At 42.7% G+C, this 25,580-nt stretch overlaps 2 protein-coding genes and 1 long non-coding RNA gene across 5 annotated transcripts in view; 2 read left to right on the forward strand and 1 right to left on the reverse strand.

Moving 5' to 3' along the window:
* Positions 1–22,300, reverse strand: part of LOC118248794 (uncharacterized) — a 44,686-nt gene extending 22,386 nt beyond the window's left edge. Inside the window, exons 1-2 of the long non-coding RNA XR_004778865.2 lie at positions 22,230–22,300; positions 17,380–17,500 (exon numbers count right to left, since the gene is read on the reverse strand). This is a non-coding gene — a long non-coding RNA (uncharacterized LOC118248794). The remainder of the gene's footprint in view (positions 1–17,379; positions 17,501–22,229) is intronic.
* On the forward strand, positions 114–12,226 carry DPM1 (dolichyl-phosphate mannosyltransferase subunit 1, catalytic). Its single transcript, XM_035548071.2, has 9 exons — positions 114–1,926; positions 2,177–2,276; positions 3,855–3,888; positions 6,038–6,114; positions 6,215–6,240; positions 7,200–7,295; positions 8,807–8,875; positions 9,163–9,277; positions 11,314–12,226. The coding sequence occupies exons 1-9, from the start codon at positions 1,376–1,378 to the stop codon at positions 11,416–11,418; spliced, it is 1,173 nt and encodes a 390-aa protein (XP_035403964.2). The 5' UTR covers positions 114–1,375; the 3' UTR covers positions 11,419–12,226.
* Positions 21,610–25,580, forward strand: part of ADNP (activity dependent neuroprotector homeobox) — a 31,834-nt gene continuing 27,863 nt past the window's right edge. Inside the window, exon 1 of one of the 3 annotated variants that reach the window (XM_035548046.2) lies at positions 21,610–21,990. The gene's annotated coding sequence lies outside the window, so the exon portion shown is untranslated. The remainder of the gene's footprint in view (positions 21,991–25,580) is intronic. The other 2 variants (XM_035548045.2, XM_035548048.2) reach the window with 2 other exon arrangements.

The following is a 25,580-nucleotide window of genomic DNA, read 5'->3' on the forward strand; positions in this document are numbered from 1 at the left end:
GCTAGACTCTTGTGCTAGGTCATTCTCAAGGCTGTAATAATTAGAAGTAATTCTCAATTATCACTTGCACAATTAAGCAGTCATTCCAAAATTTCTTGGTTGTTTTTTAATAGTGAAAATTATTTATTTCCACGTATTTCATATTTTTATATAAAAACAGACACCAACAAATATATATTTAAAAAAATAGTAGACATGGAAGACAGAAATACCATGTTATATCTCTACATGATATAGACACTACACAGAGACATTTAAACCCCCTGCATTTACTGTGAATATCCTTTTTTTTTTTTTTTGCCATTTAGATTTCTAGTACTGAGGAAATGTTGGGTCAATTTTACTGGCCCAAGCCATGAGCCCCCCTTTAATATCCTTAGCTAATACAGGACCATATTCTTTGACAGGTAACTCCTGAATAATTCTTACTGCCTTCTGGGAGTCATTTCCTAATTTGCAAACAACATATACAGGAAAAGATGTCTGGCCATTAGTTCTCTGCTTTTCTTCACAAATTCGTTTTTCTAAGTATTCCAAATATTCTTCACTTTTTTCCTCTAATTTACTCAAAGGAATGTGGACAGCATGTGCCAGGCGACAGATATCCACTTCAACCTGGGGACGAACATCTAACAATACATGAGGAACGTGCTCATCCAACAGTTTTTTGTACTCCTCTACAGATATCCTGTCTTTACTGGACAGCAGATGTAAAGTCCTACATTTGTCTGTTGCAGAAGAACCACAAAACGCCTCATAATCCTGAAGGCGAGTGACAGACGGGTTGTCCCCACAAACGGCACAGTCTGCTTTCTTTGGTCTTAACTTGATGTTGCGAAATTTCCCTTCCCGAGCATCAAACATCAGCATGAACTGATTGAAGGAGGAACCCATTCCCGAGGCTATCTTCAACACTTCCAAGGCCTGAATGCACCCCATGATGCCTGGCACAACACCCAGCACCCCTCCATCCGCACAGTTTGTCACTGTCTCTGGCGGGGGGGGCTTGGGGAAGAGACACCGGTAGCAGGGTCCCCCTTGGTAGTTGTACACCACTAGCTGCCCCTCCAGCCGGAGGGCACTGCCGGACACCAGGGGCTTCCCAGCCAGGACACAGGCGTCGTTCACCAGGTACCTGGTGGGGACATTGTCGGAGCAGTCCGCCACCACGTCGTACTGCCGCACCAGCTCCAGGGCGGTGCTCGGGCTGAGGGCGCCGCAGTAAGGCACGTAATGTACCGTGGAATTGAGCAGCCGCAGGGCCGCCGCGGCAGACACGGCCTTGGGGAGCCCCCGGCGGGCCTCCCCGTGCAGCACCTGCCGGTGCAGGTTGCTGGTCTCCACCACGTCGTGGTCCACCAGCCCCAAGCGGCCGATGCCGGCCGCAGCCAGGTACTGCGCGAGGGGACAGCCCAGCCCTCCGCAGCCCACCACGAGCACGGAGCAGCGGGCGAGGCGCAGCTGCCCCCGCACGCCCAGCTCGGGCAGCACCAGCTGCCGGCTGTACCGCAGGATGGCGGCGGCGCTCAGCGAGGCCTGGCCGGGCAGGGGAGGGAGCTCGGCGGGGAAAGCGGCGGCGGTAACACCGGCGGACCCCTCCTCAGCATCCCCACCGCTCTCCCGTGCCAGGACGTCGGCCAGCCGCTCCCGCAGGCCCCGCAGCTCCCGCTCCCGCCGCTCGATCTCGGCGCCCAGCCGCACGGCCTCCTCTCCGCCCGCCATGCTGGACAAAATGGCGGCCCGGGCCCGCTTCCGCTTCCGGCCGGTCGCTTCCGGCCGCCGCCGATCGGCCGGGCGGGCCGGCTGCGGGCAGCGCCGCGACATGGCGGCGGGGGCCGGGAAGGTGTCGGTGCTGCTGCCCACATACGAGGAGCGCCACAACCTGCCGCTCGTCGTCTGGCTGCTCGTGCGCACCTTCCAGGAGAGGTACGGGGGGTGCCGGGTGCCGCAGGGTGTTTTTATTGCTGCCGAGTGCTGTGGCGCGAGGCACCTCGGCTTGAGGCGCGACGCTGAATCACCCCAGTGAGCGCAGGCTCCTGGTCCCAGTAAGAACCGCCGCGGGAGCCTCCGTTGGGAAATCGCCCCCTGCTCCACTCTGGTGTCGCGCCTTACAGGGCGGGGGAGGCAGCGAAACCGGACTTTCCGCTTGTTCGCCTAAAAATAATTCTCGTTTCAGTGGAGACAACTTTGAAATTATCATCATTGATGATGGAAGCCCGGACGGGACGCAGGAAGTTGCTAAACAGCTGGAAAAGATATATGGGTCAGATAAAATAGTGAGTTGCGTGCTTTGTTTGGTTTTTCTTTTTTGTATTGGAAAGCACTTGACGCTTTTAAAGAACTCGAATTAGAGTCCCTGGATCCTGCGCTGACTTTCCTTACCTCCTTAAACAAGGATATAAAGTTACTTGTTTTAAAAACAAGTTACTTAAGCTTTGCATTCCACTTTAGCAAACGTAAAACTGCAACAGTCCTGCAGCTGCTTACCAGCATTATGAACTCATACGCACAATCATAAATTAACGCTTACAGAAGTTCTCAGTACTTCGTGTGCTACTGAATAATGAACGGTGTTTGGTTGGTACTTTGTGCACGCCTGAGGGAAAGGTGAGGTTTGGATACAGCTGTGTTTCGCTTTCTGTGGCTGCAGGAATTGGAAAATTAAAAAATGGGAAGCTAGTTGGTTGTGGGATTTATTTTTAATGTCTGGTTGCATTTCTCAATAACAAGAGTAATGTTTGGTTGTTTTCTTTCCATTATATTAATATAGAGCCATCAATTATATATAACAAGATATTGTCGTTTACTTATACTTTGTGCATCATTAAAGCCAGTTTTTTGGGGGGATAAAAGCTTTATCACAGAAGAGTGTAAAAACTCAACTTTGAGTTTGACAGAGTCTTGTGCTGTAAGCAGTGTCAGACTCTTTTCCAATCTATTACTGTGTGAGTGTAAAGCTTTTAAAAGTATTTGTTGTTGGGTTTTTGTTTGTTTGTTTTTTTCCCCAAGCAAATTCAGTGTTCTGATTTGTCCTCAGGGGGTTCCATCCAAATAATTTCACGGGGCTTCTTGTTTACTAAGTTACGTTTACTGAATGTGGTATGTAGATAGCTGGAGAGGACAATGCATTCTAGGGAGTAAACAAGGCATTGAAGTGATTTTTTTTTTCTAAACTTTTACTATTAAAGAACTATTACTCAACTTTGACTATTAAAGAAAAAGATGGGGGGGGGAGCAAAATTCAAAATAATGAATTATTAGAAGGACTAATGATTACTAGTTCCTCAATTCCCTTGTCTCTGACTCACATTACTTATAACCTCTCAGATAAGGTAACAAAATTAGCCAAGATCTAAAAGTCAGTATCCATGGGTTATACCTTGTATGCACATGAAAATCTTGAAATTTATATTCAGTACTAAAAGTATATTAAATCATGCTGGGGAACGTGCTAAAATATTCACTGTTAGTGTTTTCCATTCCCTAAATTAATGGTACTGGGGAGGCCTTTGTTTAAATTCATACATATGCATTTGATAGTGGAATTTGAAGAAATCCTTTAATTACAGAGATGGTACTTTTAATTTTTTATTTTTTTTTTACTGCAAAAATACAAGTAAAGCTTATAAGGAGTTTGTTTTTAAATGTGACCTGATCAAATACCTGTTTAAAATAATGGTTTGTTTCTCTTACATTTTGTCAGATTAATTTATTTTTGTGTATTAACGTTTCTAAAAGTGAAAAGGAGCTTTTAAGGTGTTCTTATACTGAAAATACGGAATTTTAAGTTGTCACTAAAAGTAATTTAGAACTGTTCCTCAATTAATTTATACGTATTTTAATGTATCCTGCAGCTTTTAAGACCCAGAGAAAAGAAGTTGGGCCTTGGTAAGTCCTTATTAAGTCTGGTTTGTAGTTTAAATTAAAAAAAAAAGTTATATTGTGTTTGATTCTAGCATATAAAGTTCCAGAAGAATCAAAGTAAAGCCCAAGTCTAGAAATATGTTTTCAACAAGCTTGTATAAGTGAACGAAGTTAAAAAGCATGCACGTAAAAATCACAGTGTATTTATTTATAGCAAGTTAACCACAACCTCAGACCTGAAGCCTGCGGTGACTGCTGTTCTGTACAACTATGCTTTCCTGTTAGCGTGCGCCTCTTCTCTTCCCACACAGCATTTGCTGATTACAGAATAAGGGACACGGATTGAGACAAGAAGTACCTTTTACAAGAGTGGCTGCCGTTTCTGTATGGACCCTACTGATTCAGAGGAGACAGTGGTGCTTTCTGTGGCATCTACCCGTGTACAGGATGGTTCAAAAAGTGGGCCATAACTTATGCAGTCTCCAAGCCTGGGACACTCCTCTGTCAGAACTCTTCACTGTCAGCTCATTTCAGTGTAACTGTTCAATTAGGTTTAATTATGACTATAAATTTTAAAAAATGCGTATCTGACAGATGTCTAACATTCAAACTACTAAGTATTGCCTCACCTGTTAACTCACACACGAACTGAAGCCTTTGAAGTGCATTACAAAAGTTACTCATTGTGTTCCAGAAGCCCTCGGTAATTTGGGAGCCAGTCTTGTGCCATTGAGCTAAATCATTAAAGTTTTCATGGAATGACGCAAGACTGCAATTTTGTAGATCTGATTTTCTATTTCACAGAAAGTCTAAGTCAAGCCTGTCTTTCTTTGCTTCCGAAAAAGCACCCTTAGGAGGTCGTAAATGACATTAAAATTGGCAGTATCGAAGCCGTCCTAAAATAAAGTGGAGATGTTTCATTTTGTTAAGATTCACGTCGCGGATTCTTTTCTCTCTCCTCTTTTATAATAGGAATGGAAAAAATGATAAAATGCAGTACATTTTTGGTTTATTGGAAATCAGTATCTGTCTTTCTATACATCTTGGCAACCATTTGGTAAAACGTTTCAGGTGTCTTACGTACCGAGTACTGCAGCTAACAACTTTCTCCATTCCACTGACAAAACCAAAGTTCTCCTTTTCTGAAAACTGAATTGTCTAAATTCACCTTCATACTTCTTTCTACATCTCTCATTTATCTAAGAAACTTTAAGAAGTGTACACATCTTATTTTTTCTGTTTTCTGGTTTTTGAGCCTTTGTCCTAATTTGACTGGTATTATAGCATAAGCTGATTGATTTAAATTTTTTCAAGTACCATGTTAAACAATCCTACACAATACGCAAACCTGTAACACTTCTACTGTGTAACTTTGGAAATGACATGGGAAAGAAAGGAAAGACAGGTTGTTCATTAACCAGGAGTTTAATTTCATGTGACACTGCCTGCTAAGGACATCAGTTAAGAGTGTTTTGTTTTCAGTTTTATCTATTCCTTATGAAGTTAAGAGAATAATGTGGATTAATGAAGAGGTTTTAATCTCTGTTATGCTGCTGTACTGTTCTCGGAAGCAGTGCTATCTTTGAATGATCTGACTCAGATCAGAAATTGCCATTATTGAGGAAAGCTCTAATAGCAAAACTTGCTTGTATCAAAGAGCTACATCAGTTCATTCAGGATGAATAAAACACAAAATCTATAAGGAAGGAAAAAAATCTTTTCAGGAATATAATTCATGGTGTCAAGGAGAATAAATCAAAATGTATATGCTACTAATAGGAAATCCTGAGTATAGAACAGTTGTTTTTTTTTTAACCCTGTGATTATTTCGTTGTATCCCATTCCCAGTTTTTTATAGCTCTTAAGTGCCTGTGGTGCTTCTGAATGCTATTTGAAATAGTGACCCACTTATCAAGTCATTTCTCTATGCATTTGTAGTGCAGTAGGGTTTGACAAGACTTATATTTCTAAAATCTAGTACTGAAATTATAGGAAAAGGGGAAGCGGTTTTAGTGTTTGACCTCTGATTTATCATTTTAAAATAAATTTTAGGAGTATTTAGTTAATCCTTTTCTGGTAGAACTTAAAGAGTTTAGAAAATAAGTGAAGACTGGCTAGAAGATTGCATATGTTAAAATACTGAGGGAAATTACTTCTATGTTGTTTTCATCAGGCACTGCATACATTCATGGGATGAAGTACGCCACTGGGGATTTTATTGTTATTATGGATGCTGACCTCTCTCACCATGTAAGTTGTATTTTATGTACTGTTTTTAATCTGTTGTAATTAAATATTCATTAATCCCCCTTTCTTTTATCTCGTCTCATCTGTTTTCTTTCTATTTCAGCCAAAATTTATTCCAGAGTTTATCAGGTAGGTGCTAGTTCTTGTGTAAGTGAATGACTTCTAAACATTTATTGTTTTGTAGTAAAACTGGAAAGCTTTAGATTATTGTATAGCTGTCTAACTAGGGAGAAAACTGTAAAGGCAAGAATTCAAATAAAAGTGATTGGACCTAGTTAGATTTGTTCCAAAATAGAACAGAAAAAATAATTAGCTTCGAACTGGAGCAAAGATCCCCGAGTTTAAACTAACAGAGAACATGTGTGGCTAAGTACTTCTCGTTCTTGTAATGGTTGTTCAGCTTTGAAAAGCTGTGTGTATATATATATATATATATACACACACACACATGCACGAGGAGATCATTAGGGTTAGAAGATAATCTTTTTTATTTTTTATTTTTCTAATGATCTCGTGTGTGTGTAGGGATACTGATTGGAGGACCCAGTCCTCAGTTAATTGTGAAGTACTTCTCTCCTGTCCGCCTACCTCTTATCTTCCTCTCTCTGTAAGATTTCAATTTGTGAGAAGCAGTAAACAGGCATTATGATGGTGGCTAAGGGTAGTTCAATAATTTTCAACTTTCTTACTAGGTAGTACCAGAGGCCTACAACTTTTAGATAAGGTTCTGCATCAGTTAGGCATGGTATGGATAGTTCCAGACCTCTTTCTTTTTCCCCTTACTTATGTTTGTGTAATTTAAATGTCTAAATCAGCATTTGGTCTTACCTTTGTTTTTATACTAGAGAGACTTGCTTTGAAAATAAGCTACTCTGAGATTGTTCTTTATAAGAGATCAATTAAGCATTTTTAAATGCATAATGTACCATAACCACCCTTACTATTGTTTTCCTGTCTTCTGTACTTATTTGTTTAAAGGTTTGTAAAGTATAGAATTTGTATTGAGTGATCATTCTTATTTTGAAATTTATACTGACTTTATACAAATATTGTTCCTGTTTTGTTCTGATGAAATCAATTGCTTATAGAAAGCAGAAAGAAGGCAATTTTGATATTGTGTCTGGTACAAGATATAAAGGAAATGGAGGAGTACATGGCTGGGATTTGAAAAGAAAGTTAATCAGGTTAGTATTTTTTAGATACTTACACATAAATTTGTTGTTTAGAAATTAAAAATGCCAAGTACAGAACTCCAGTAAATCGGTGTGAACTGAACTGAGTCTTTAGTCAATTGTACTGGGTACTGCAAAATTATGTTAAATAATAGGAGGATGCACAATCTGTAGGTTCTTCAATTAAAAATAACAAAGAACTTATTGATCCGTCTCCATTTGAGAAATTGGTTGATACAGTGTAAAAATGTCGATTTGGGACACTTTTTCAGGTTTGTCATCCAAAGAATGAGCTGAGACTGACGCTTTTCTCAAGTTTGAAAGGCATGTTTAGTTAGCTTTAAGAGCTGCAGTGGTCCTTTCCCTCAACAGTAAATGACTTGCTAAACCCCTCTGTTGACACTCTGATTTGCCAGAAGTTAAGAATTATCTGGCATGATCGATGTCAATAAATCATTACTTAGACCTTACTGAAAAAGGGTTACAGTCAGCACCAAGGAAAAGTTTCACCCCCAAAGAAGAAGAAAACTGTATCGAGGTCATATAAGCACATGGAGGCTGGCATCTCACGTTTATAGGGGCTCACAGATTTTCATCAGATAATCAACAAATTTCTTCTGCATAACATCTTTTCTCTTCTACATGTTTTAAGAGATTAGGCATAACTTAACGCTGTTGTTCTTTTTTTTTTTTTTTTTTACTGTAAAGAATTTGGAGGTGAAGTGTTAAGTCTGATTAGGAGACACAGGTATCACAGATTAGGTATCACAAGGATTTGGATTTCTCCCTTTTTTTAACGGCTAGAGTAAGTGCTTAGTTTTCTGTGAATGTAAATACACTGTACACATTCCTCCCACCCATCCCTGAAGGGAAGAAGAAAAAAAGAAAACAAAGAAAGAAGAGAGTAATGGGTGTTACAGAGAAGTCCTTTTGTATCAAACACTACAATGTGAAGGAGTTGGACATCTCATCTGTATGTAATATAGCCCTGAGCAACATAGTCATGAATGACTTTTCAGTCTTGCAACATTTTTCATCTGTGGAGCTTTTCCTTATTATACTATGAAACCAGAGCAAACCAAAAGTGAATCGTGCTTTTCTAAATCCAAGTCTAACATTCGTCCAGGAAGCAATTTTATTCTTCTCTCTTAGTGAACGTTAGAGGAAAAATGTAATTTTGTCTGTTGTCAAATTTATTTCTTCTGTACTGTAACGCAGTGTGTGGTTGTACTGACAATTCTACTATAAACAGACTGTAAAACTAACTTCTAAAAATTATTTTTTCCTTCATAAAGTTCAATAATCTGTTAATCATTTGCATTTGAAAAACAAAATGATGGGATTTGACTTAAGACAAACATTTATTAATCAAATCTAACAGTGAAAATATATTAGGAATACAATTGTTTCCTCCTAAGCAATTAAAAGTTTCTTTTTTGATATTTACTTATTTTCTAGAAACTCTGCATGATCTTTCGGAATTATGTACTGGGTAATTTTGACATTTGTGTTTTCTTCCGCAGTCGTGGAGCCAATTTTATAACTCAGGTTTTGCTGAGGCCGGGTGCATCAGACTTAACAGGGAGTTTCAGGTATGGGCCTGGTATTCATGTCATAAAGTCTATTTGAAATTAAGAAACTGATAAACAAGGAACTGGAGTAAGAACAGACCTTTACAGAGGACTATGACGTCTGTTTGAAAAGGGTGTAAGAAATAGCAGACCAGATTGCAAGAACTGTTGCTCCTATCACTTTGTTAATGATTTTTTAAAACAGTGATGATATGAATGAGTGATTACAGTTAAGATTCCTACACGCGGTATGTTGATTTCTGAAGTTCAACTGTTTCAGGTTTCATTTTCTCTGTAATCATTTACAGGTTATACAGAAAAGAAGTCTTACAGAAACTAATGGAAAAATGTGTTTCTAAAGGATATGTCTTCCAGATGGAAATGATTGTTCGGGCCAGACAGCTAGGATATACTATTGGAGAGGTATAGTAAAAGTCCTGATAAGTATATTATGCTTTCATTTAAATGTAGGTACAGATTGCTGTACCAGTCAGGTTTGTGACATGGGCTCTGTCACAGGTCAGTTATGCTGTCCTCCACAATTCATATGTAACATTCCCAATCTTCCTTCCTCCTTTGGTTTCTCCTGTGTGGGAAGAGTTCTAACATCTGAAGAGCTGCTTCATTTTTCTGCTTCAGCACTGCTTTAAAGATATCTTTTAAGATATCCTTTGTGATATCTGTAACAAACTTGACAGTGTTCAGATTGCTAACGTAGACCTGCATATAAGATTATTTTATTACTTTGGGGGTTTTTGTTTGTTTGTTTTTACACTGTTCTATCATCTCTATATTGTAACTTCCCGGGGCAGGATAATTTTCCATTAAGTCCATTGATACAATATTTCCTGACCAATAGTTACGATTCCTAGACAGTTTATAATTATCCAAATAATGATACTGACATTTCAGAAGAGTTGACGCTTGCATGTCTAATTCCTGGTTTGCAGATGCTGCTTTTGTAACCACAGGAGGAATAGGAGTTTTTCATGCAGTTGTAAAATGTGTACAATCATGAGGGTTAAACATTTCTTACGCAAAGTTAAAAATGAAGATTTCTAAGACCTGCTAGTCTAAAAGAAACAAAGGGGTGGTAAGATAACTGACACAAGCTACACGCACCCCTGTTTCCTTTTGCTGCGTTTCTGTACCGTAAGTGAAATGTACCACGGCACATGGAACATGCCCTTCTGGAAATGCCTCCTTTAAGACTAATAACAGAGCTTCCCATGCAAGAACGGCAAAGTTCAGCAACAACACAGGTGGTTAATCCCTATACTGAAGGGGAAGACTGGATACTTCTTGGTAGATTAGATATAAATGGTTCTTCCATCACTGGTCACAAAATACCGCATCTGACATCCTGAGCTGACTGTCCTCAGTGATTTCTGGCCCTGCCCCTTAGATCAACTGTCCCCAGGTGCCGTGATGCTTACTGGGATTACCAAAAGGGGCCTTACTAAGAAACCCAAAATCATTAAGTCTATCCTCATGCCTTGTTTTATATCTTAACTGTCTTCTTTCCCTGTTTTCTCTTCTACCATGGACTGATGTGCTTAGAATTTTGAGAAATCCTCAGTCCTGGCACAGCTGCAAGGGTGTGGTAATTTTTGTGTTCCACTTGCCGGATGATTTCTGGTTGAAACTGCCAGCAAACACTAAGCCAGTTTTTAATGACTTTTGCAAATGCAATTCTTTATTTTAGCTGAAGTATCTTGATTTCACACACAAACATATATGGAAATTTTTGAATATTCTGTTACAGTATTGGCAAAATGATCTGTCATACGTCATTGTACGTGGTCAAATTACCGAAAAGGAGTGCGTTCCTCACACTTTGAGTAGTGAGTTAATCTGGACAGTATGATCACTTAAGTAAGGGAAACAAAATAACTTTTAAATGATTTTTTATCCTGTAAATAACCTGTAAAATGGTCAAAGACTGACAAAGGTAGGTATTGCTTGTAAAAATACTCCCTAACTGCCATACTCAGATGTCATCTTCTAGTCAGTGATGAGGTTGAACAGAATACTGTTTCAGGATGGCAGGAGATGGTTGCTTTCCAGAGGCATTTTCTTAAAGTTACTTTATTTAGCTAACAGGGAAAGTGATGAAGGTTCACTTTGAGCCCCTGGACTTTTACCGTACTTAGGCTTTTGAGTTTGTTCTAACTGCTGTATCATCCAACCACTGAGTAACGTCTTTGGATCATCTTTAAAGGTGATAAACCAAATATTTTCATGCTACCCAGCTATGGGCCATCATTAAAGTCATTGGTAAGAAGAACTGAGATGAAGGAAGCCAGTCTGGTGCTTTCTGAATTCCCCCATATAAAAGTGCCGTAGTTTGATGTCTGGGTTTTGCCTTTCTTTCTCTCTCTCTCTCTCTCTTTTTTTTTAACGTAATTTCTGGTTATTTAGGTTTTGAACCTTAAAAATAGTTTTCCTTGTTTCAACAGGTTCCTATTTCATTTGTGGACCGTGTCTATGGAGAATCTAAACTGGGAGGCAATGAAATAGTCTCCTTCTTAAAGGGACTCTTGACCTTGTTTGCTACAACATGAGACTTTCTAAAAAAATTTATTTAGGATAAAAACATTTTCTGACCTGTGTGTGGCTTTTAGCATGTAATAGCAGAAGCTTGGTAATTTGCCTGGTGACCAGAAGATCCTCTGTGATAAATGAACTGCACATTAAACTAGTCAAAGTAAAGACTAATACCCTATGCCTTTTTAAAAAAAAAAAAAAAAAGTCTAATAAAGAACACAAAGCTAAATTGTATTATGCATTTAGAAATGAATCATTATTCAGCAGAAGTTAAAGATAAATTTGAAATAAAGATGAGCAAGTACCTTAAAAAATATTAATTTTTTTTATCTTCGTTCTGTGTTTTGCAGATAGTATGTTAAATATATACTAGTTAGTTCCCTTTCTTTCCTCGATGCAGATGTAATCTATGTTAGAGCAGATATAAAACATAAAGGTGTTTCTACAGAACTGATGACTTGTGTAGTTTAAGAGGAAGGTACGGATGAGTACAGTGTTTGTTCTTTTTAAATTTGCCTCTAGGCCAGAAATACAGAATATTCTTGGGATAAGAAAGAGAATCACTTTGGGATAGTTTGTATTGCGTGTGCATGTCCAGAAATAGATAATTCTTTTTTCCTATTTTCTTTAAAAAATAAACATTTTTAGAATCTAAGACAGGATAACATATCGCACAACTTTAGGGTGATAGAAAACCCAATTGAATAGAGAACCTCACTGAAGATATCCGAGATTATTTTCTTACATCAAGTAACAGTTTGCAATGTAATATCTATACTTGTTCCAGATCCTGATTGGGAAAAAAATACAAACAGTGTAATACTGTTGGCTGCTTTGTTGGTTTTTTTTTTTCCTGTCTCACTATTTGACCTAGTCAGAACTCAGAAATGCTGAAGAACTTGCAATCAAATATGCATTTTTAGGGAGGATTTTTTTTTTTTAAAGGAGCAAGCAGGAAGATGAAATTGTTCTGAGAATGGCTTTGTATACGAGAAAAATACATCCTTGCATTTTTTCTGGGGGGGAGGAAGGATAGTTCTGTTAATATATGCATCTCAGAAAATGGGGGGAGAGGAGAAACAACAAATACTTTAATGATTGTACTTATTTCACTTGTATTTGTTTGCATTCCTCTAATACACTAAATGCAGTTGTTAATATTAAAAAAATGTAAAAAGTCTGTACATAACTATCTGAAATGTGAATTTATTATTTATTTTTAAGAAATTATCCAACTCAATGACAAAAAAACTTCAAAATCCAAACTTATTTTCTAGTGGATTGTTTTAATTAAAGATACTCCTTTGTTTTCTAGTGAAGTTGTACAGATTCTGCTATTTTTCCTCTTTTCTGAGTACTCACAACAAATGTTTTCAAATAATAAATGCTTTAAAATAATAAAAAAAGGTAGCTGTAGGTTTTGAATCTACCTGTAACTGGATTACAGTGACTTAACTGTACATTTTGTGACATTTGCCTGTACTTTCCCAGCAAATTATGTTCATCTCTCTATAATTTAATTTGGTGCAGGCTAATCTGATCTAATAATATATACAGAAATCTCTGGGCCTGAAGGACCACTGAACTCTCATGTGAATAGGTTTCATCTATTTATGTTTCATTCGGAGCATCCATGAAATAAACATTGTAAGTTTAAAATAGGTACAAAATTTTTAATTACCATATAGTTTTTACAAGTTTGTTTGCATCTTCATACAACTAGAAACCATTTCCTAGAATACATATTGAGCCTCAGCAAGATCATATATTTCTCAAACTTCCATGTAACTAAAGTAATATTAGTTATTTGTGATCTAGCTGCTGGGTATTAGAATATACATGCGTGTTTTTTTTTTTTTATGAAAACTACCTGGTAAATTCCCTTCATTGCAAAGTCATCTACTTATGAGATGGCATTTGAAGTAAGTTGCTTTTAAATATAAATTAGGATCATTATGTGCAGTGTATTTTTTGTGCTTCAGTACATGCAAGTTTGAAGCATAACTGGGCTATATTTGGTTTTTAGATAAATAGATAATGTTTCTCATTATGCGTAAAGGCAACAGAATTTAGGTTATCATAAAGAAAAATGGCATAAAGAAACTAAAGCAAGTGTTTTATGGCATCAGTACACAAGCAGAAAGATGCATTCTGCAGTACATTCTGAGACGAGAAAAGGTCACAAGAGTGAAACTGATTTAATTGCCTGCATCAAGCTACTCTTAGAAAATGCTACTGAAAGGACCTAATAAAACGTGGATCCAGTGGACAGAAGCAAAGTTAATGTCACTGCTGGCTGCAGAGCAGCTCTGCGAGCTTTCCTTGAGTTAGCAGGCAATGGATACGCATGCGTATTTTACTGTATATATCATGAAAACTTTTTTTTTTCCCTAGCCAAAGACCCTTTCTTCAGAAAGGGGAGTGGGCTACAGGTACCTCACTAAATACTGAATGCACTTTCTAAAGTTCCCTTACTGCACGTTTTAAAAGCCTCAACTTCAGAAGTAGCTTCTGTTTCTGTGTTTGACCCTCCATGCACTTGCAGAGGAGAGAATCATAAATTCGTATTGTGCTAATGCTGAGTAAAACAAACACACAGAATCTTTGCCCAGACTTGACCTAACTAGCCTTTCCCTTCAGCTTTTCTGCCATCTCAGACTTCTGTACTTTCTTTCCAAATAGTTTCTCCCCTGAGGTGACTAAAGCCATCTGATTCTAAAGTATTCCCTGTGCTTGAGCGCGTCCGAGCCTCACCAGCACTCGAACGGGTGTTCTGTACGTAGGAAAACTTTACAAAAACAAGCTCCAAGACTGCACTTTAACTCTGACCTTTTCTCCTGTATGCACTGCTGTGAAAGTTCACAGAGAATAAATATTGTAAAACTGTAGCCAGTGGCCAGAGTTCTAATACAAAGCCTTCTTTAATAAAGCTTGTATCTTTTAAACAAGACATGGGGTAAAACAGCCTTCATTTAGTGCTACTTCTGGTGGTTTTGAGTTTCTGTTAATATAAATCCTTTGAGTTACCTGAATTTGTTCTCAGCTTCTTTTAAACAAGTTATAAACCACCTATATAAATTCTTAGTAAAAAAAAAAATATTTTTTTGAAAGAATATGTATTGTGGGGAAAGAATGGCCTATAAATTAAGAAGGCAGTTGTACAAGAAGGTCCGTGCTGTCTCTTAGTGCTCAACAACAGCTGCAGAATGAAAGCATGTAAGAAACAGCTACTGTGATCTTTGCCCAACTACACCAACGGGCTGTACGGGGTCTTCTGGAGCCAGAGATTGAGAGGGCCTGGACCTTTTAATGGCTTCTGGTGCTTTCTAAGGATTTAATTGCTTTTTGAATCAATTTATAGTCCTAGCTTCTACAGCATCCTGTGGCAGGGAGTTCAGCAATTTACACGTGTATTTTGTGAAGTCCTTTCATTTCAAACCTATCACCTAATAAATTCATCGGATGTTCCCTATTGTTTCCCATTTCCCTTTTCCTGTGTATTATTTTATAGATCCTCCTTATCCCCTCATCGTACTCAGTCCTGTTTTTCTTTTAAAGTCCCTCAGACAGAAGCCACCCCACACCTTGCTATTCTCAAAATGTCAGTAGCACATTACAGTTCTATCTTTAGGGACCAGGTGCCCTGAACTCCACACAATGTCTCAAATATTCATGTACTAGGGATTTATACGGTCACATTTTAGGTTTCAGTTCCTTCCTTAATCCCATTGCAATACTTGGCTTGCCTTGTTTTGGCCACCACAAAACACTGAATTGATATTTACAGGGAATTTTTCATTCTATGTCCCTGGTTTTACAGTTCCACATAAATCAGCTTTTCTTAATTACATCCATATTCATTTCCTATGAAAGCACAAATACTCTGCTAATGTACTTTACTTTCTCCATTATACTTCCTTAAGAATCTGTGTCTGCAAGCAACTCAATCATTTGGCAAGAACAGGAGCTTTAATTCCTTCCTGGCTTAAATCTGTGCAAATCATGGATATGTTTGTTTGGACATGTTTAATGTAGAGGGGGGAGCAGGTAACACATTTTATACCGGTAATACACCCTTTCCCCGAACAGCAAATATTTCCTTTGGCAGATGGGCAAAGCTATGGGAAGGAGACCTCTTGTTCTGTTATTGTGGACTAGAAATTCAAGGTGGTGTGTGAAAAGTCTTACACACAAACCCATGGAAACAACCCAAGCATGTGCTAAACTTCAAGAGTGTCGTCCCAACAGATTTGAAGTTACAGAAGAACAGGTTGCGAAGTTACGCATGGAGTTTTACACAGCAGGGCATAAGGTTATCCCTGACATACGTGAGGTCCTTGCGCTCTGTGTGGTTTGTGAGTCCCCAGTCAGAGCTGTGACCTAAGCAGGCCTGTGCTGATGTGAACTTTTTTATTGGACAAACTGAAGCCCGAGCTGTGAGATGAAACACTACTGGGGGCTCCTGAAGTTGATACCACCTTTTGTCAGAGGACTTATCACCCCATCAACTATACGGTGTGGCAGCTGAACTGTGAGCAGCTGTGTGGTCTCCTTATGCCCTTAACACCTTCCAAAGCCCTGCCCCAGGGATACGCAATACAGTCCCATACCCCGAGCCATGGAATTTATCACTCAGTCGTACAAAAATTTTCATATGCAACTCCTCTGACTACATCATTATGATCCCACAGCTGGGACAACCACTTCACACAACCAAGGCCTGGTTAGCATATCCAACTGAATCAGAAATCAGCATCAAAACAGTATCCCTAGTTTAGCAGGTTTGGGGCTCGAGGGTGAAGAGTCGACTGATCTGAGGTTGGAAGGAGTTGGCTTCAGTTGTGGTTTGTTTTTAAAATACGAAGCTTTAATCTGAGTCTGCAATAAAGATGTGCCTAGTTGCCAATATGGGCAGCACAATAAAACATATTTTCCAGTGGACTGTGTAGAAGCCAACTGCGAGGCTGCACAACCTTCTGCATATCAACAGTAAAAAATAGCAATGACTAATCAATAATATTTATCTAAGGGTCTATCAAGATTCCCAGTATAAGCATGGATTGAAATCTTGGCACAACTGAATTAAATGACAGATTGCCTACTCAGTTCAACGCGTTGGACTTGAGCAACAGCTTTTCAACAGTTAGCATTCCAGAGTGGCAGGCAAATTAGGATCAGTAAATACAGAGTATATGCAGATGAGAGGGATTGCTTATCAAACTTTATCACTGTTTTATGACATATCACTGTTTTATCACTGTTTTATGACACCTCCAAGGTGTCATGCTGTAAAAGTCATGACTAAAGAAAGTAATCACGGAACATCTGTAAAGCATAAACATTTTTGGAGGACCATTTCCTCCCCTCTGACCCCGCCACGTTTTACCTTCTTTCTTCAGGCGTGGTGGCCATTCATAACAACTTATATATCGTGATTGTTACTGTTCAGGGGAAGTATATTGGGACCGGAGAGAAGTAAACTGAACTACAACTTTTAATCCAAAATTAGGTCTGAAAACTCATCCCTAGAGATCAGGATTTCTCAACAAAACAGCAGTGGGCACACACAATAAAATGTAAGGTTTTTCCTGCAAGGTTAGCTGTGGTGATGGTTCAACAGAAATTGATACCAATGATGCATTACAAAGACACATGTTTGGCTCACAAACTCTTTCCCCGTTTTGACTTTTTCAAACCTGTCACACCCATAGCAGCAGGTGAACCCGTAGAAAACCACAATTGAGAACTTGATGCTTTCTGGGAAGCTGAGGGTAGTTATCCAGCTCCTAAGATGCTGTGCTCTCGGGAAGGGGAAGATCTGAGCACTAAAGGATACTTCTACCTTTGCTCCAGAACAGGAAAGATCTCGACTGAGCTCCTACAGTCACAGCTTGAGAACGCTCAGGTCCCTTCCAGCCCACTACTTCTGTGCAACAACTGGGGGGATACCCACAAAGAAAATAACCAGATTTACTTACTATGTGGTGAAGTTCATGTCGTGGCTCAAATGTGCTTGGAGAGCTCTCATTTCTAGTCCAGTCTTCCATTCTGCTTGCTCTTGCAAAGAAGGCATACGGCAGTACTTTTGATGGGCTGATCCTGTCAAAATAATTACATTACTTGGTATTACAGCTTCAGTGCAGGGGAGGTAAAAGAGACAAGCTGCTTGAACATGCTAAATTATTGAGATTTGCAAGGTAGGTGATTTTGTAATTTTTTTTAATTGACATTTTTATTAACTAAATCCACAATCAGAATTCATTGTTTTTGAAAGTGTTGACAGAACCTGGAAGCTGTCAATCTTATATCCACAGAAACACCGTGGTTTGTCATGGCAGAGCAGCATCACCTCCAAAGGACATTATACTTGACTGACCAGATTCCCAAGTGAAATCTAAATATTGCATACCACATACCAATTTCTTACTGTTCTAAGGGATCGACCTTTCCTTCCAAGTTATCCTAACCAGCTAAGCAAATCTATCTTAAGCAGCTATTATCACCTGCTCAGTAAGTATTTTTTTCTTAAAAACAAGGGAAAAATGAGTACTGTTTGTGAAGGGATAGTTCTTCCCTACTTTCATCTTGACACAGACTGAATTTGGCTCCTTCCTGGTGACTTTCACTAAAGTCATTTTCATGGAAGGTTAGAGAATGCTGACAGATGATGAAGTGTCTGAACGACAAAGGAGCTGGATGGCTTAATGGAGCCCTGTGAGACTAGGGATCTTAATGCTGCCGAGGATTAACCTTAATCATATTTATTATATAATTAATTATGTTAGGGACTTACAACCACTGATAGTTGGCTTAGTTATTCTGTATTCGAACAAACACAGTATGGCTGCTAAACTAGTGCAATTGTAAACACGGGCACAAGTCAGACCTGAATCAATAGCACAACACACCTTCAATTATACCTGTTCAACGTGGGAATGCTAATTGTGTCCCCTCTGGTGTTAAGTGTTTAGCCTCTTACAATGCCATGATTCTATGGATTTCTCCAGTTGTCATAGCCTGTTGTGAGAAACAATACCCACTTCCATAATACAAAAAGTATATTAAGAATATTAGCATGAACTATTGTCTCGCATTGTGCACACAGCAGAAAAATGGGCTCACGCCTTTGTTTCTCCTTCTTCCCCACTGCTTGAATTTTACCTTTCAAATCAATCTTCTCATACAAGCTTTGCATTATTCTCATCTTTCTTTTCTAACTTGCTAACTGCTGACAACTGCCATACTGTGCAAATCATCTGGAAAACTCTCACTGAACTAAATGAGAGGAAGATCTTGTCCATCACTTGAGGATTGCTTTCAACATCTACTGTCGTATCCTCACCCCCAAATCATTTGAGCCCTGTCACTGCAGACTTTATGCCGAAACAGGCAATGGCTCCCATTTGCTCAAACTGCTGCTGCTTCATTATCTTTCCCTCCTGTTGTTCTCTCTTAAAAATCTTTGCCTGAATCACCCACCTTGTGCACTGGGTAGATATTTCTGCCTTCTGGTGCTCTTCTTGCCTTCCATACCTAATTTAATTTCCTCACACCAAATTCCAGTTTCCAAAGTCTTTCCAATTTGTTTTCTGTGTTCTTTTTGTCCCTAATTAGACTGGGTACCATCATCATAACATGGCTGGAATGTCATTTCCAGCTGGAAATTCCTTGATATTGTTGGATATTGAGGAAGTGGTTAGAGAACTTTCTATCTTTGGCTGTTCTGGCTGCCAGCCTAGCCTGGAGGCTGTGTCTGATAAGTATCAATAAACTACCGCAAGATACAAAATTAATACTTTCATTTGCAAACAGAATTCAGGACATGAAAATATGTCCAAAAGCCTGTTCATTTCTCCTGCCTGAAATCAAAATATTTCTGCTTGCACTATTGTATCATTTACACACACTTTTATGTTGTGCTCATCCCGTTAAACATCTATCACGTCTAATTTCTATTTCCAAGGGCATTGTTGTGTTCCATAAAATGCAGTTCCTCTAACCTTCAGGCACTTCTATGTTTTCTCAAATTCAGCTTTTAGATTTGAAGGTCTGTGGGTCAGGGATTTGTTTTTCTGCTATTTTTGTCTTATTAGACATTTTTTCTCTTGCTGTTGGATTTTCTTGGAAATTTATTTTCTATGTGTAATAAATCCATTCTAGAACCCTAGATTATGGTGGTGACGCATACAGTCAGTTAAATCTATCCGCTTCAGCCTTGCCCATCTTCTTGGCACAACCAAATGCCCCAGAACGTCTTGCAGCCTCAAATCTAAATTATCGCTTGGTAACCTCCATTTAAGTTTTCTGCTACCATTGTTCATTTTCTCATTTAAGCATTCTTCTATACAACCAAAAGCATCAGATGGACTTAAACTTCACAACAGGTAAGGCAACTGCAGTAGTTACCGTTCTTCACTCCAGAACTTCAAGAACTGTTTATCGTCATGCTTTTTTTTCGTCTTTCAGAAAGAAGAAATGTTTGTGTAACAATGTCATATTAAATGTGCTACAAACGTTTCTCCCTTTCTTCTAAAATTTTAATTTGGAGAAGAAAACGTAAATCTGAGCAGTAAGAGACGTTAGGTAAAAGTGATCTCAAAACTTTTTTTTTTTTCCCCAAACAGAGGAACTTCAAGTTCTGGAAACTTTTTTTTTTTTTAGTGCTAAATCACAAGTTTTGTTTTTGCAGGTAAGTTTTGTGTACTTCCATTAATGTGACCACTAATGTGAAGACAGTGTGAAATACATGGTGAAATAAAGGTATGATTTGCCAACAGTGTACTTATAAATGCAGTTGAACTAGAAAGTCTTGAAAAAAGGTAACAAACACCGTAAAACATCACTAAATTCTTCATGAAAGATATTTATGTGAATTGTGGTGTAAACATTTGCAGGATGTGAGTCATATAAAAATGTAGGAATTTGCTGTTTTATGAAGTCCAAGTAAGTTACAGCAATTTTTCTATGCTTTTAAACTTCAGAAAACAGACTTTTTCTTTCTAGCATCGTGAGGCTGTTGCGTGTCACTGAAGTAGCAAAGCCTTGAGTGCCGAGTACAGCAGGAATTGAGCTTTGCTTCACCTTTCAAGTTCGTATGCTTTAGAAGTAGCAGCCACCGCTGCTCCACTTCACTTACGGCACCTTTTTACCAAGCTATCAAATTAGGCCTCGTCTCTTCCAGGCTCCCGAGCGTGCCCACCCATACCCAGCCGGGCAGGCGGCGCGCAGCGCCCTGTCGTGCCTCAGCCGTTACCGCTGAGGAATTACGCCCGTGAAGCCGACTGCCTCCCTCCCGCCTGCTGTGCGGGCGTGTGCGTGCAGTGCTCACCAGAAGCCAAAAATCTAACAGCGATAATGGCGCGCCTGCAGGAAACAAGCCCAAAGTGGGCAAATTTGATAAATTGGCGGCGTCCACGTATATTTGTCCCCTCACCTCAGCACCGTACCACACCCACAGCAGCTCCTGCCACCTGTGTGCGCGACGCTTGTCCCTGAGCGGCCACCGAGCACCGCCTTCGCCCCGCTCGACGCCTCCGTGCCCTGTGCCGGGCCTCACCCTGTGCCCCCGGCCCCTGGGGGCCCCGGGGTGCCCCGTTCCCCGCCGCCCGGGGCCGCCCCGCGGCGCTGTCCATGGTGTGAGGGAGCGGCGGGGCCGGGCGGGGCCGGGCGGGGCCGCGCTGAGGAGGGAGGGGGCGGGGCCAAGCGGGGCGGGGCGGGGCCGCCCCGTGGGCGGCAGTCGGCACGAGGCCGCGCGGTCACGTGCGCGGCGGCGCGGTCACGTGGGCGCGCCCCCGGCGGCGGCGGCGGCGGCGGCGGCGGGAGGCCCCCTCGGGCCGGGATGTAGTCCCGGCTGGGGGCGGCGGAGGGATACCCGCGCGGCGCCGGTCCCAGCCGCAGGGCGCGGCGCCTCCTAGCGGGGCCGGGGTAGATCCCGCCGCCGTCTCCTCAGCCGCCGGGGGGGCTCCGGGCCTCTCGCGAGAGCCCCCCCCCCGCCTCACCTCACCCCCCCGCTTAGCGCAGCCCCCTCCCCATTACCAGGAGCCTCCCCGCGGGGCCCGGCGGGGGCAGTGCCGACGGGAACCCACCGCCGCTCTGCTCCCCCCCCCCGGGGCGCGGCCCCCTCCCTCCCCTCCCGCCGGACAATGAGTCCCGTATGCTAATGAGCGCCTGGCGTCACTTCCGCTCTTTCTCGGCCGCCATCTTGGCCAGGGCAGGTTCTGGGCAGGAGGGACCCGGCTGTATTGTCCGCAGGGCGCCCGGGGAGACAGAGCCCCCCCCGCACCCCCCCCGCGCCTCCCGCACCCTCCGCGCCCCGGGGCCCGAGCCCTGTGAAGCCGCCGCCGCCCCCCCCGGGGCCCGCTCCCCACAGCCGCCCCCTTCCTCCTTCTACTCCTCCTCCATCCCCCCCCTCACGCAGCCCCCCCCCGCCCCCTTTGTCTCCCCCGCGCCGCCGCCGGCTGCGCTCCGCCCGCCCCGCACACACACGGCGCACACACACACACACACACACACACACCGCTCACACCCCCGAGGCTGAGGTGCCGGGGGAGCGCCCGCCCTCGCTGCCGAGGACAGAGAGCCCCGGGCAGGTAGGTGTGTGCGCGGCTCCGCGGCACGGCCCGGCTGCGGGCGGCCCCCGCCCGCCTCAGGACACGGCCTGGCTCCCCCCCCCGGCGGGACCCGGCCCCGGGGTGGTCGGCTGGGGGGCTGCGAGGGGGGCGGGCGGGCCCCTTCCCTTCCCTTCCCTTCCCTTCCCTTCCCTTCCCTTCCCTTCCCTTCCCTTCCCTTCCCTTCCCTTCCCTTCCCTCCGCCGTGCCCGGCCGCACACCCGTTGAAGCGCTGAGGCCGCCCCAGCGGGCGGCGGGGACCGCTGCGCCGCCGCCTTCCTTCCCTCCTCCTCCCCTTCCCTCCCTCTTTCGCTTCCCTTCCCTCCGGCCGCTCAGGGGACCCGTCCCGGAGCCAGCATCCCGCCGCTGCTGTAGGGCCCCGGTGGCGGAGTTGGGGCCGGAGCCAGGCGGGCAGCAGCCCCCAGCCCGCCGGGAGGAGCCGGAGCCGCTGCCCCGCGCCGAGCCCCAGCCGCGGGATGCAGCCCAGCAGCAGCAGCGGCGGCGCCGCCTCGCTCGGCCCTGCCCGGCCCCGCCGCGGGCTCCGGCCGCCGACCCCCGGCTCCCAGACAAAGGCAGGGGGGGAACAGCGGAGGCCGAACGCCCCGCTCCGCACCCCGGGGCTGCTTCCCCTTCCCTGCGCTCGGCGATCGCAGCCCGGGGGCGGGGAAGGGAGGGGAAGGTTTCCCAAACAAGTACCGCGGTGTGGGTGATGCTGAGCCTCAGCCTGCCCCTCTCCGTTTATTTTTTTTTCATAATTGTTTTTCTTTCCACCCAGCTCCCTCTCCGTTCAATCCGGGATCGTGGCTCCCGGTTTCTGAGCGTGGCCGGGGAGAGGAGGAAAAAAATAAATATATAAATAAAAAAATACCAGCCCCCACCCAAAATGCAGCGCAGCCCCGCCGGAGATGAGGGCGGGCGGCGGCAGGGGGCGCGTTCCCCGCGCCGGGCACGGCTGCGGCGGGGAAGGGCCGCGCAGCGCCGCCTGCGGCCCCCCCGCTCCCGGCCGAGCCAGCGGGGCAGGCCCCGGCGGGCTCCTGGCACCGGACCCGAGGGTCCCCGGCCGGCCTCGGCCCCCCCAGTGTCCCTGCACCCCCGGCCGGGGGTCTGGAGGTGGCTGGGGAGTCCCCCGGGGGGTGAGCAGCGCCTGGAGGGGCTGCGTGGTTCGGTGAGGCTGGTACGCGAGGCTGGGTGGAGGGCGGTGGGTGTCGTGTTGGGACTCGGTCGTGGCTCCTGGTGCCATTTGCCTTAGGAACTCGCATGGCTCTTACGCCTTCCAAGCGCACGGCTGCAGGGGGAGAAACTTTGGGTGTGAGGCGGCACGGAAGGGTTGGCCGCTTTGTTAGGGGCGGTGGGCGAGGCGGGATGAGGGAGACCTCGACGTCTTGAGACTTTGTTTGTTAGACGTGTTGGAACCATTCGGTAGGTGGGAAAGAGGTTTTGATTCCTTGTAGAACAACTACAGGTTTTTCTTCTCCAGGTTGTTTTTGCTAGCTATGTTTTTGTTCATTTTTGCTACTATTTTCCATTTGGACGTGAACCATGTGCCTGAGATAATGGAGACACCATTCCTACCTGCCAACGTAGCGTGGTCTGAGGTTGGCGTGGCTGCTGCATAGCACGGTGTGCATCTCCTGCAGGCCACCAGCATTGTTCCCCACCACGGGATCTCTGCTACTTAGAAAAACTTTCCCTTGGGGTGGCTGATAACCAACAATTACAGGGCTTACAGCGCTTTGCCATAGTTGCCATCCGTCCAGGTGAGAAGGATGCATCGTCCTGTTTAAAAAAAAAAAAAAAAGCTTTCTTTTTTTGGCGTTTAGTAACAAACCCTGTGTTTGGTTCTGCTTTAGACATAATTTTTACAGATGTTGGGCAGTAATGTGGTATGAGCAGATCAACATCTAACACAATATGTGTTGAAATCTTAAAACGTTGAGAAGAGGTAACAAAAAAGTACTGTTGTTAACAAAAATTGCACTTGGGGCTGATGGGTCGTAAGATGATTGTTACCTTTGCTGAAGATGCTTACATTAAATACAGATGCTTACAGTAAACTTCAGCTACAAACCAAAAACTTATTCTCTTCCAAAAGTAATAAAAAGATGAACATTTTTTTGCTTTTCTAATAGCAAACCACCCTTTACGAAAATTAATAGTATTTCTTATCAAGTAACTTTTTTTTTTAAAGACTTTTTAGTATCTATTAGAAATGAAATGCTTCCAGTGTTTGAAGACAACTCTCTAAGATCATCGCAAATTGATACGTCTGGAATGCTCCCTTATTAGGGAAAAAAAACCCTCAGGTTATTTTTAACTTGAAGTGAATGGTTCACGATACAGATTCTATAAACCTGTATCTCTTTTAGGTTACTACTGTTTATGCTTGAAAGTGTATTACGTGGATCTGCTAGAGTTGGAAAGTCACTGTGGGCTTGTGAGATCACTTGTGTTAGGTTTTCAGGAGAGAAGTGATTGGATGTGCGAGGGATGGTGAAGGTGAAAGGTGGCTGTGCCTGCCTGTAGGTAAGAGGCGAGTGGTGAATGTTGTCTGCTCTCAGAGTGCCCAGGAATGAAAGATCCTCACAGCAGAGGAACTTCTTGGCTGTTTTGGAAAGCGCGTGCCCATCAGTGTTAAGCATTAGCTTCACAAACAAAAGTCTAGGAAGACTGGACGTGCTCTCCAGGATGAGATGAATAACTGATTTTTTTCTCTGTATACGTAGGATAGAAGTTAACAGTTGTCAGAAGATGCCCATTAGCATTTTCAGAATTGGTATGTGTCACTCACAGTGGTGTATTACAACAGCGTTTTAATTGAGCGTGGAAATAATTCGACAGTAGTGTAAAGTATCATTTGTTAGGTACTTCCCAAACTGAACTCTGCAGTTACTGCATTCACTAGTAAAATAGAGGGGGATGCCAGAGAAATTCCTAGATGAATGCCAGCACAAATTTTCTGTGGAAGGTAAGTTGTGCTTCTGTCACACTGCAGAGTGAATAATAGATGATTATTCCCAACCCAGCTTTACTACTCCATAATAATAGTAAATACCGAAAGTAAATATTAAATTTTAAAGTAGCACTCTTGCAATGCGTAACTCAATCAGAAGCACGCTGGTAATCAAAAGTCGTGTAGCCCAAATGTGTATTCTACAACTCTATATAAAGATCTGATTGATGCTTTAAAAAAAAGGCGGAAATCATTTTATGGGAGAAAAGGCAGTGCTCATGGGTTAGTGTATTTATTTTTGGGTAGCTGCAAATAAGACTCAGCAGCAAGATAAGAAATTTATTGATCTTTGTTTTTTCCAGAATTGGGAGGTTATCTTTGCTCCAGCATTTGAAGTAAGTTTGAGACACAAAATTTATGAATTGGGGATGGACAAAACAGCATCAGATATGATGAGACAGTCTAGAGTCACTAGGACATAGGTGCCAGGAGAGATGCACCGAGTGTGACTTAAATTGATCAGTTAGTTTGTGCGGTTCACTGGTGTGATTTGGTCTGCTTTGGATGGACAAAGATGCGCTTCATTTATTAGTTCATTTGTTCAGACGAGTTTGTATTTTAA

Source organism: Cygnus atratus, chromosome 16, assembly GCF_013377495.2.
Source record: "Cygnus atratus isolate AKBS03 ecotype Queensland, Australia chromosome 16, CAtr_DNAZoo_HiC_assembly, whole genome shotgun sequence".
In the NCBI taxonomy this organism is placed as follows: Eukaryota; Metazoa; Chordata; class Aves; order Anseriformes; family Anatidae; genus Cygnus; species Cygnus atratus.

What these genes read in the sequence shown, in the direction of transcription:
- DPM1 (XM_035548071.2), top strand. Translation starts at nt 1,376, where the DNA reads ATGCCGGCCGCAGCCAGGTACTGCGCGAGGGGACAGCCCAGCCCTCCG. An exon ending in GTGCGCACCTTCCAGGAGAG is followed by an intron (nt 1,927 to 2,176) that starts GTACGGGGGGTG and finishes TTCTCGTTTCAG; the next exon opens with TGGAGACAACTTTGAAATTA. An exon ending in GACTTAACAGGGAGTTTCAG is followed by an intron (nt 8,876 to 9,162) that starts GTATGGGCCTGG and finishes AATCATTTACAG; the next exon opens with GTTATACAGAAAAGAAGTCT.